General features: G+C 33.6%; 1 protein-coding gene across 1 annotated transcript in view; it reads left to right on the plus strand.

Moving 5' to 3' along the window:
* Window positions 1–298: 298 nt before the first annotated feature.
* LOC144449605 (sedoheptulokinase-like) overlaps window positions 299–12,769 on the plus strand; it is a 55,493-nt gene continuing 43,022 nt past the window's right edge. Inside the window, exon 1 of the mRNA XM_078140171.1 lies at window positions 299–930. Coding sequence (XP_077996297.1) covers window positions 299–930 — 632 coding nt within the window. The remainder of the gene's footprint in view (window positions 931–12,769) is intronic.

Genomic DNA, 12,769 nt, shown 5'->3' on the forward strand with positions numbered 1-12,769 from the left:
GGCAGAGCCCTCAACGGCAAGACCCTGGGTAACCGACACTTGCGAAAAATGTCATTTATAGCCCAGAAGATCAGTTTACATTATGTCGTAGGAGGGCGTGCTGTCAACTAAAACAAATGAACATCTATGAAAAAGGTTTGGGGGCGTGGCCTACCACGTGGAGAAGGGAAAACAAACCCACAGACATGCGTGATGTAGTGGTGGTGGTGATACTTTTTACATGTAAACACTGAACGATTTTAGTGGTAATGTTTGAGTGTACTTCATATAGTTTGGTCATTGATAAAACGCAATAACTATGTCTGCAAATGGCACGAATTCGTCAACACAGACGTACATATTAGGAATAGATCTCGGCACTACATCGGTGAAAGCAGCGATTGTTGATCATGACACGAAAGAAGTTGTGTGCTCGGCTTCAAGGGAGACCGGAGCCGGTGTTAGTAGCGAGCTTGCGCAAGCAAATGAACAAGATGCAAGCAAGATCATTCGAGCTTGCTCCATGTGCGTGTCTGGTCTTCCAAAACATAATCTAGTTAAAGTATCGAGTATTGGTATCTCAGGGCAAATGCACGGCTGTCTATTATGGAAGAGTGGGAATGGCTGGTCACACCGGGGAACTGGACGTTATGATGCCGAGAAGTGCAGTCCATTGATAACCTGGCAAGATCAAAGATGTACAAGTGAGTTTCTTAGCTCACTCCCGACTCCACGATCTCACCTACGGCTCGCGACGGGACACGGATGTGCTACCTTGTTTTGGCTGAAAAGAAACCGGCCAGAACTGATTGATGATTACGACTGTGCTGGTACGATACAGGACTTCTTGGTGACGATGTTATGTGGCTTGGAGAAACCTGTGATGTCTGTTCAGAACGCCGCTAGCTGGGGGTATTTCGACACAGTCAACAACATGTGGAATAGAGATATGTGAGTATCAAAACAATTTCTCATCGCAATTAAAGAGAAGAGAAGAAACCTGGTGTGTTTGATTTAGTATTAGATGTAGCATAAATGTACACGTATTCACTAATGATGTTACTCCTGTTATTATTAAATCTAAACTCGAGCCTTTAATTTGTGGTATCGATGACGAGCTCGTTAAGACATGCCGTGATGTGTGGACAAAAAATTTCTTAGTTCTCACACATGCTGTTCATCTATCAGCGAGTATCACGTTGAGATGTGACGTTACTATGGTAACGAAGAGATCGAGTTTTGTGACAAGTATTGAAAGATCTGAGTACATGAGTGTGGTGATTGCTCTAATTACCAATGTTTCTGAACAAATGAGATTTTAAATTCTCCTACTTTTTAGAGTGACGTAAAAGAGTTTGCTTCAAGGAATATCCAGGATATTTCATCAGTGGTTGCTAGCCTAGGCACAAAACCCACACCCAGGCCAAACAACAGAAAATACTTGTATATATTTTTTTTGAGTCTGTGGTTGTATGAATTTCAAGTTTATTGTTCATTTTGTGTGTTTGAGTATTTGGAACCTTACAATCTACTGGATTCCTGGGTTTCTTTACAAGTTTTCTGACTGACTGACCGACTTACTGACTGACTGACTGACTGACTACTGGAAGAGTGAGTGAGTGAGTGAGTGAGTGAGTGAGTGAGTGAGTGAGTGAGTGAGTGAGTGAGTGAGTGAGTGACTGACTGACTGACTGACTGATTGATTAATGAATGTACATAAAAATATTGTATATTCATTTCAAATGTGAACAAATTGAAACCAAGTGAAATGGACACACAATATTATTAAAAACACATGCAAATATAGAAATCTTAACGCTATGCTGAAGATGTACTGAAAGATGAAAGTATTCAGTGGGGATTGATGTGTGGAAGTCTGCTGAAGCTGTATACATATAATTGCTGTTGATTGATTGGTTAATGAATGAATGAATGAATGAATGAATGAATGAATGAATGAATGAATGAATGAATGAATGAATGAATGAATGAATTAATTGATTAAATTAGAATAATTGTTAACACCATTTATTTGATAGAAATGTGGTAAGTTTTATGATATTATTGGCTTTGTTTTCTGTTTATACATGATAATGAAATTTCAGGTATGGATTGTTTGATGTATCCCAACCTTCACTCACACTGGACAATGGATGTTTGATATCATATGTAGGGTATTATATTACAATCATAATTTTGATATACTCAGTAATTTTCAACTTTAATTGTGTGATGGTTACAAGTCAGTAAAACCAAAGTATTATATTAACAACTCTCATTGAATCAGTTTCAAGTAATCTGACACTCAATCACTGTTACAAACTTTTACAATTACTTGCCACTTATTTAGTTTGTTATTGATTTAAGACTAGATTAAAGTTAAAGGCCATATTTAAATTGAGGATCAAAATTTATAGGTATGAAAAAAAAATCTGATAGAGGTTAAGAAAATGTTTGTCCTGAAGAAAAGAGCAATCTGATTTAATCTCTATGGCTCCACTTTTAAGTTAATAATATGGTAATCTAAAACCATGGGATTAAAATATTGGGGTTTAAAGCTGTTATAAAGATAAAGACTAACAAGATACTTTCAACAAAGATTTTGGTGTACCCTCAAAAATCATTAGTGTACTTCAGATGGGAGGTCCACACATTTTACTGCAAGACTTAGAAATCCATGCACCATTTCCTTCTGACAATTGAATGTGTACTATTTAAAGTCACACATGATATGCACTGTTAACATTTTTTCAAAGGTCGTAACCAAAGCAATTGCCAATTTATGTTACTATTTACAAAACATTCATATCTTGATTCACTCTATATTAAGAAAGAAAGGATTGATTGATAGGGTCAAGTTGTAACATTGATAGTGGGTCAGTTTATAGAACTGAACAACACACAGTATCAGTGATATTCAGTTTCAGTTAGTTTTGGTGACTCAGACTGCATGCATTACATTGGGACTTAAAACATAAACTGTATTTTGGTATAGTTGACGTACTTTGAAGTACCTAAGACGTCTACTTACAGTGTGAAATTGAGCTGATTAAATTGATGTGGGAGTTAACTAGACTATTTCGATATTAGACACAGGCTGAATTCAACTCCCTGTAGTCATGATTTCTTGTCATTGATGAAGTGTTGACCCCAAATCATGACAGGGTTACTTTAATTGCAGGCAAACAGAGTACTAGTTCAAACTTCAAAGTACGGTGTACTTTAGCAGAACTCAGCTGTTACCATAGACAGGTGAAGTTGGAGAAATAAGAACTGTATGCTAGCAAGGATACATATTAAAGTCTGTTTTTTTACACAGTTTTCAAGGGTTACAGGCATATATAAATTATAAAACAAGCGTGGTTGTAAGGTTGTGGCCTTGTATTTATTGATAGACAAGCTTCTTGTTCGTGCATTCCTGTAATTACAGAAATGCCATGCATTCCCAGCTGACAAAGTGATGTATAGATGTGTGTGGCCTGTTGCAAAGCTATAGGAGTTAACTAGAGTGATTTAAGTTACATCTGTAATGAGTCTTAAAGAGATATAGATTTGTCATTAAGGTGACACACAGTGGTAATTCAACCAGTATTACTCTGTATACTATTGCCACTAGGCAAAGAAAGATATTACTAGACCTCAGAGTAGGCAATCACCATGTATTAAAGGCTCCAGCACTGATAAAGTCAGCTAAATGAACTTAACACATTTTCTCTTGACAAGATCAACAAATGAATAAACAGAACTTTGTATCAATAGAATGAAAATCAAACATCAAACAAACAAACTATTTACAGAACAAACATCAAATTTAGTGGGGTTTTTTTGCAGAGTCATATATTGTTGTTCTGACTTACCGTGATATCAAACATTAGACTTCACAATCTTGCAAATGTATTTTGTGACGGGTTGGGAAGTCAAGCTGGTAAAACTTGTAGGTTTTCATTATACACCTTGTAGGAAGAATTTGATGAGAAGATATGTCTAGAAAGTTGAGAAATTTATATCAGCATGCATCTCACATATTTATCCATGTACCCAATAACTGTTAATGTCAGCATTATTTGAAAGGATTACTGAATAATTTAGAGAATTGTCATACTAGTTCAATATTACGACACATTATCCAGCTAGTCAGAGTACACAAGTTATTCATTAGTCTAGTGATTTTCAAATAAATCCTCAGACTTAGACTTACAAGTAGTCTGTAAGAATCTATTTGATGGTGTAAAAATACATAGCTTGAGTGGCCGCGGCATCTCAAAGGAGAAAAGTCCACGACTACGGCACGTACTTGTAAATTCATCTGTGTAATATTAATTTTTATTCCAGAATATATTTTTTCATGTATAAAACATGTATTTGCTTTTAATTATGAATGGTGATCCAAGTCGTATCCCATTTTAAGATAAGTTTTATTTTTATAAAGAGCTATTAAGTTTTTATATAATAATTATTTCATGTGTATATAACAATGTTCTTGCTATGTGTATCCTAGCTATCAAGTAGAGTAGTTTAATTGCTTTGAGTAGAACTTGCACCTGTTATCGGAAATGATGTATTAATTATTAAATGAAGTTAGCTATGATGTTGAAATAGTATGTGAATCATTTATTACGGTAGATAGATATAAATGAAAGTAGATAGATAATCCCATAGATAGATAGATTATCCCATAGATAGATAGATTATCCCATAGATAGATAGATTATCCCATAGATTTTATATTAAAATAACAAACACAAGTAGCTGGGCAATTTTACAAGTGGATCTTACTTTCTAGTACTGTAATTAGTAAAAGAATTTTAGAAATATTTTATATAAATTAATATAATGAGTATTAACATGCAGGCATAATAAATTATGATATAATGGTTTTGTAACAAATTCAAATTATGAGTTAAAGTAAAAATAAATATGATTTCATATTTAAGTGTCAATTATTTTGTAATCTTTTGATAGAAATATGAAATATTTAGATAGTAAGTTTCAAATCAAAATTTCTGACAAACATTCATTTTGAAAAAATACAATTTGTGTGATATTTTGATAGAATTTATGAAGATTTATTTTAATAGATGAAATTGAAAATTCAGACAAAACTAACATTCATTAAAAAACATAAAATTCTGAGAAAAAATTTGAAGAATAAATTTATTTGAAATGTAAAATATATTCAAAATCTTAAATGACAAACCTAGTCATGAGATATCAAATATTGCTACTCACTAACTGCAGTCAGAAAATTATTGACAATGGTTTCCTAAATTAAATCACAAAATTGATCATTTATTCGTAGAGTACTTAAGATTTCATTGCCTCTAGGCTGTGTAGATATGTAGACTGCTGAGTTCCATCTAATGTTTGCTGTATATCAGTGCCATCATTTCATGCTGTGAATCACTGGACACTGGTAGATATTATAAATATAACATAGATACACAGATAACTGTCAGTTGCCGTGATCCAAATATTACGTGGTTGAAGTTAAAGTTCTATTTAATAGCATATCAGTTTTTGTATGTTTGCCTTGAAGTGGCCATATGGATGAGGATTGGGTATTTCATTTGGATTGTTAATTTATAAAACAATTTTGTCATGGCTTCCTACTTGAAAAATCAATGTGAAACAACATTGACTAAGTCTGTGTTTGTACATGTAACTCAATACAGTGCAAAAAGCTAAAAAGTATGTAAAATGTTTGTTATTGTGCATACAATAACAAAGATTTTACACATTTATTAATATTTTGCAATTTATTGAGTTACAAACAAGGACTTGGCATTTGTTGTTTCACATTGATTTTTCAAGTAGGAAGCCTTATATAAATTCAAAATTCAAAAGAAATCCCCAAATCCTCATCCATATGGCCACTTTAAGTTTAAAGGTGGTCGATTTAGGATTAAAATTAAGATGTGTCTGGCAGAGTTATTTGATCCAGAAAAAAGGATAATCATTATGATCTTCATGGTTCCCCTTATAAGATAACACTAATGTGAGAACCAGGATTGAAACTCTCACCTTTAAAAGTCCAAAAATTAATTGGGGGATTTTTTGTCTGTTGAAAAATATGACATATAATTGACATAGAAATAGTTTATCCTTAAGTAATTAGCTAAATTGCCATGTCTATTAGTCAGTGACAATAAAATGTCACTTGTTTGACAGCCTTATATAGGCAGTATGAATAGATGGTGTAGACTAGTAATTATTCACCATTAACTTGTCAATATTATGGGATGTTGATATTGATGTGGGATACTTCTCAGTTAGAGCAATGAACACAGATAGGTCCACAATAAGAATAAACATTATTGTGGAAAAAATCTGTTTATACTGGGTTTTTTTATCTGTCAATGTCTGTATGAGGTTTTAAAATCTTTGTTGAAATCTGTAACACATGGTGATGATGATCGAAACATGGTTTCTCCTTCTGTACTTCTACTGTCCTATTGATTTTTTGGATCCATGAACACTATATTCTCCATGGTTTCTCCTTTATGCACATATAGTTGTGATAACTACATGTATAGTCGGGTTGATTTCACTTTATAGCTGTTGTACTTTTAAGTATATCTAAGTGTTAGTTTATTCACTATATCTGAAATAGTTTAATAGCTGGAATTCAACTTGTGTATAAGTACTAAGTACTATGATATTAAAGTTGACCTTGCAATTAGTGAAGAGCTCTTATCACATATAATTGTGACGTCCTCGTTTGTATCAAGTTTTCTCAATAATTGTGATGTATGGCTTGCAATCCATATGCAGTGGTTGAACTCTGACTTGGTTGTACATGTAGATGGAGAGGGCGTGAAGGGTCGGGAAAAGGTTATCATCATTTGGGTAGGTATGAAGGGAGTGGATGGAGTTCCAGATACAGATGTACGTTAAACATATGAATTATATGAAGGGGTGTGCTTTAGTAATATCAGAGAAAAGTCCAGTAAGTCTTGGGGTAGAATGTGCATGGGCAACGCATATAGATTCAGTGTGTTTTATACTAAATCCTGTCGTAGCCATACAGCCATTATCTATTACATGAACTTGACCTAAGGATAGTACTAAAACTACTCTTTTAACATGTGTAGTATGAAGTATAATATATACTAAATATTTCCGTTGTGTTTACAGGAGAAATGAAAATGCCTTTGTGCTTTACTCATAAAACACAATGTTTTTGCACACAAATGCAATAGAAACAATTACAGAGATGTTGTGGGGATGCATGGATGCAGAAGTAGACAAGTTAATATGTTGATTATCAGTTGACTCATAAACAATTTAAATTGAAGTCATGTTATATAATGTAAAATCATCTAGTCACTATATGTATATTATTATTTCAGCAGAAGCACATTTCTTTTGCACTGTTCAAGAATTAGTGTTTCTCACTGTTTAATTACCGTGATTGCGTAAAGGATATTGCGTCTGTGTTGTAGAGTTGAAATGTGTTTATATATCTTTATGTCAAAATGTCTTGATTCCATTAGTGAAGCACCAAGGCAACTTTATTTCTCCTGTAAGTATTAGCTTATAGAAAAATCATTTTCTAAGAATTTTCTTGCATGTACGTAAGAGATTCCAAAAATGTCAAAATGTCAACATGTTTGGGAAAAAAAAATGAGCTAGGACCTATCCCTGTGTCTAGAATGTATGCTGGGAATGCATGAATTCATGATTCTAAATGTCAAAGAGATAGATAATCTAGAAATGGATGTCCACCGTACAGAGATTAATATCACTTTATTCACTTATTATGCCCCAAGCATTAAAAGATAATCCCTTTCAGCTGATTTTGACATAGGGGATTTATTTTTAGATGTATTTTAGCTCTAGGCAACTTCAGATTGGGTTTGTCACGTAGGACTGTACATTGACTGATAACATACATAGTGCACTTTGTATTCTGAGATGAGTGAATACCTTAAGGAATGATGCTTTACAATAAGTTGCATGATTTTCTAATTTTCTTAAAATTGAAAAGTTGTAGTAGGCTCTTTTGAAAATACCTGCAAGATGTAGAATCATCCATGTATCATATTGCTACTGCATTGGATGACATTGTTTGAATTCATATAGTGTGAAATCCTATATTTTATTCATATAATTCTATACATATGGTATTGTAAAAGGTACAGATATATAACGAGTTCATCCATGTCAGTGTTGCAATACTAGTACTACTTTTTCACAACAAAAGAGTTTCTAAGCTTACAAAAAAACCTATAGGACACAAAGTTGCCCTATAAACATTCATTTGAATTCTAGTGAATGTTTATAACTTATTGCAAAATATCGCAAACCACATACAAGTACAAGTATCAAACCTGTATATTTGAGATTGATGGTTTTGTTCTCTCAAGCCTGCCAGCAATTTGCATCAATGATGCCTACATCTACCTGGAGGTTACCTGGTATATGGGTTAAAGTACAAATACCCTCAACATGAAATTATATGCTACTTGTAATTCACTATATATGTACCTTTAGGGCTGGTAAAGTGTAATACAATTGTATAGCATCTGGCTATTTGACCTTGCAGTAGTGTATAGATTTGAAATCTTTTGCTCCCAGACAAAAATCTTGCCATGAAATACTAAGGCTATGAGAGTAATGTAAAATTATTTACCTCAAGAGTTTCATTTAGAGAGTACAGTTCATGTGTACAAAGGATTTCACTTTATTTGTAAAACTGTTATCATTACCACTTGGTGTTTTACTTAAAGTTTGTATAGTGAAAGCAGTGTGGTTATATTAGAGCAGAACAGTAATGTCATTGTGGAGGATTTTAAAGTATTTTGGGTGGTGTACAGAACCTGTGCAAACAGCATACACAGAAAGTGTCAAAGGTCAACACTGCTGATTGAGCAACTTTTTCGTAATATTTTTTAGTTTAAAGTTGAATACTTTTTACATGTGATTGTTTTTTCTATGTATTTGTTTATTTTTTCAATAGCTCAGTTCTTGATTAAGAAAAACAACTTATTTGTTGTATTCATTGTGGTGTATAAAATATATGGAAGAAACCAAATAATATACAACTACCCTTACAAAAATGAACTATACTTAAAATATACTTTAATTATATTAGAAGTATACTTGAGTTTGCAGCAAATAAGTATAACATACTGTAAATATAGTTTAAGTATACTTGAAATATTCTTATAAACAGGAAAAAATACTTCAAGCATATAGAATTTGAACAACAAATCTTTTAAGTATTTTAGAAGTATTCTTATATACATCAAATAAGTGTGATATCATTATACTTTGAATATATTTGAAGTATACTTGCAAACAGGAAAAAAATGTATACTTAAATATAGAATTTGGAACATTAGAACTATATATACAGTTATGACTATGGAAACACAGTATTAATAGTTTTAATTTGTGTCAGTTGAAAGCTACTACATGCTGATATTAGTTATTATTGGTATTTTATTGATGTAATTACAAACTCACAGTAGAGTATGTGGTGTTTCTCCTCAAAGTTTTTTCCAGTGTTTATTTTTACGGATGGTCAAGAGCTTTCACTTTAATATATTGTGGGATGGGGTTGAGGGGGGGTTGAAGGGGGGGGGGGGGGTGTCCACGAGCTTCCACTTTATGCTGGGGGGGGGGGGGGGGGAGACTGGATAATCCAAATCACCATGAATGCACTTCTATCCCGGACTTCTATCCCCCACTCTCACCCACTTATGTAATCTATCACATTGAACAACACTGGGTTTAGTTTAATTAAGTTTCCATCTTGAGTTAGCTGAAAGCTTGGCTTGGTTTCCACAGTACATATAACTAGTAACTTAACAACACAATGTCAGTAATGGAGATCTGAGTTCCTGGACTGCTGAAATTGATAGGAGTCCCACGAGACTCTGTAAATTAATGCTTCTTATGAGCTGTCAGATATTGGTGTAAGTAACTGATCATCTAAATGTAGCCCTAGACTGTGGACAGTCTAATGTAGTCCTAGTAGTAGTAGTGGTAGTAGTATAGTGGCTGTAATAATGTGTCACAATTAATGATAATGGTACTTGAAGACTGGTGCAAAAATGGTCAGATATCTTCAGTTGTTTTATTCTGTGCAATTACAGATGAAATAAATCTACACAGGACATCTGTATTACTACATGTACATTTGTCAAAAGTATAGATTAATTGCTCAATTTACAACTGTTCTCTTGATAATCTTCTTGTCAAACATTTTTCGTAGTTCATCTTTCGATGATCTGAAAATTCACATATGCACCTCAAATACTACAGTGGGAATTCATCTAGTCTGTCTTAATATCTTAATTTGTGAATTTATGTAGGGAAATTGGAATTTGGCATGAAAAATGCTCATCTTACCAGAAAAATAAACAAAGGCAAATTTATGTGTGAAATTAGCAAGGACAAATGCATACATACTGTGAGCATTAGCATTCATAGAATTGGGACAGATCTTTAATATAGTCGTAACATGTGTATGATATGTTTATTATTGCCATAAAATTGATGCAGCCTTGAAACAGAGGTTTCACCTCATAAGGACAACTGTAATGTATATGTACTCAGTGATGAATAATGGCATAGCAGGATATAAGAAATCATAGTGATAGTTTCATCAGTGGTTAATAGACACGGCTTCTTTGCAGTTAAAAGTATAATGAAGAACACTCCCCCCCCCCCCCCCCCCATCCAAACCTCCTATATCTGCCTCTACCCAATCCATCCACCCCACCTATCACATTCAGCAAGAGCTGAGCAGTTACTTTGGCTCATGAGAACAAAACAATTTATACCAGAAAGTCATATAATTACAATTGAATATATTATTCACCAGCAAAGGAAAATAAGAGTTACCTAAGGGGCCTTAATTACTAAGAGTCAAGAGTTGTAGTGACGAAACCCCTTATGTGAGTATTTTCCAGCAGAGTGATGACAAATATTGGGAATAATGTTATAATACCTCTGCAAGCATAATATATGGAAAATCAGGAAAAAGAATAGATTTTTAAGGTTTTGACTCATATTTTGACCAGTATAAGTGTGGAGTCATGATGGGCAAATGGTTGATCAGCTTTGAATCTGCAGGTTGCAGGTTGTAGAGTCATGACGGATGAATGGTTAGAGTGGCCGGCTTGGAATTTGCAGGTTGCAGGTTCGAGCTCCATTGTTGCCATTTGTTTCTGAGTGGCTAAAGTCCTTGGGCAAGAATTGAACCACCACTATACCTCAGTCAACCCAGCTGTATAATTGAGGACCTGGTAGGATAGAGGTTGCAATGTGAATGCTTTAATCTTATGTGCTTATAAAGGCTGCAATGGATTGTATGCTCCACAGGGAGCTGAGGAAGTGTAAAGAGCCATTGTGCCGCTATAGATCTGAGCCAGGGGTAATAATTATAAAGCACTTTGAGCACTTTATAAAAACTAACATTATTATTTATTTATTTTTGTTATTATAAGTTCAATATTTTTTGTTTGACCTCAATCAACATGGTTCCTGTGAAACTTAAGTGTAATCAAACTACACTTGTTGGTCACTTCAAACCCCAAAGTCATAAAAAGTATAACAATGTGAATTAACACACTGCAGTCTAGGAGATTAAATTTTTATGGCATAGTAAAGCCATCTGTTAGTTTTCATTATTTGAACAATTAAATACTTAGAACATCAAGGGTAAAATGTAGTATTGTTGGATTACACAGAGTCATTAATGACCTTGATATGGTAATTTAACAATAAATAAATACCACTTGTAAATATTTCGTGTTGTGAAATCTTTCTGACAAACAGATTTTATGTTCTTCGTCTTTTCCATTATAAAACAAGTTGATGACACGTACGTTACAAAGACACAGATGTTGCCGGGGGAAACAGTATTGTATTTAAATAGTTGAATGTGAAAAAAAAATATCTGAGTAATGTCAAACCTCTGAAGTGAAGTTAAGCATAAAATGTGGAAATTTGAAACGCTAGTGTTTGAGAATTGATTATCAATGTGTGCAATGAATAGATGTGCTGTGTTCACATTAAAATGTAAATTTGACAACAGACTTACATTTACTAGGAATAAAAATGATGATATGTAGACTTCCACTTTAGTTTGAACCTTGAATCACCATGACGATATGTAACTTGTAAGGTTTCTTTGAGTTCACCTGGAATAGCCATGGCTAGGCTTTACATATTAATATACCGTATTTTGTTTGAGTTCACCTGGAATCACCATGATGCCTTTTATAAACATTTTCATTTGAGTTTAATACCTGGAATCACCACGACGATATGAAGATTTTACAATCGAGTTCACACATGATCACCATGACAATATAGGTTTTCTTTAAATTCACCTGGAATCATGATGGCAAAATATGTAGATTTTTCATATGAGCTAGTGCAACTGGAATCACCATGACAATATGAAGATTTTTCAATTGAGTTTATAAGTAATCACCATGACGACACATAAGTTGTCTTTGAATTCACCTGGAATCATGATGGCAATATGCAGAATTTTCGTACGAGTCCAACTGGAATCACCATGATGACACCTGAATCATAGTGACGATATTAAAGTTTTCAGTGGAGTTCGATCACCAGACTTGAGTTCATCACCATGGCAATATGAAAATTTTAAGATGAGTTGCTGCTTGTCATATCAGACAAATGTACTTGTAGAGAAAATATGTAAGGTGTAAAGGATTTCTTGAAAATATCAGAAGAATTTATATGTATGCAAATTTATCCTTTCATTATGTAAATATCTTAATGTGACAGATATGTGACTGGAACTGTC

The sequence above is a fragment of the Glandiceps talaboti genome, chromosome 18, assembly GCF_964340395.1.
Source record: "Glandiceps talaboti chromosome 18, keGlaTala1.1, whole genome shotgun sequence".
Lineage (NCBI taxonomy): Eukaryota > Metazoa > Hemichordata > Enteropneusta > Spengelidae > Glandiceps > Glandiceps talaboti.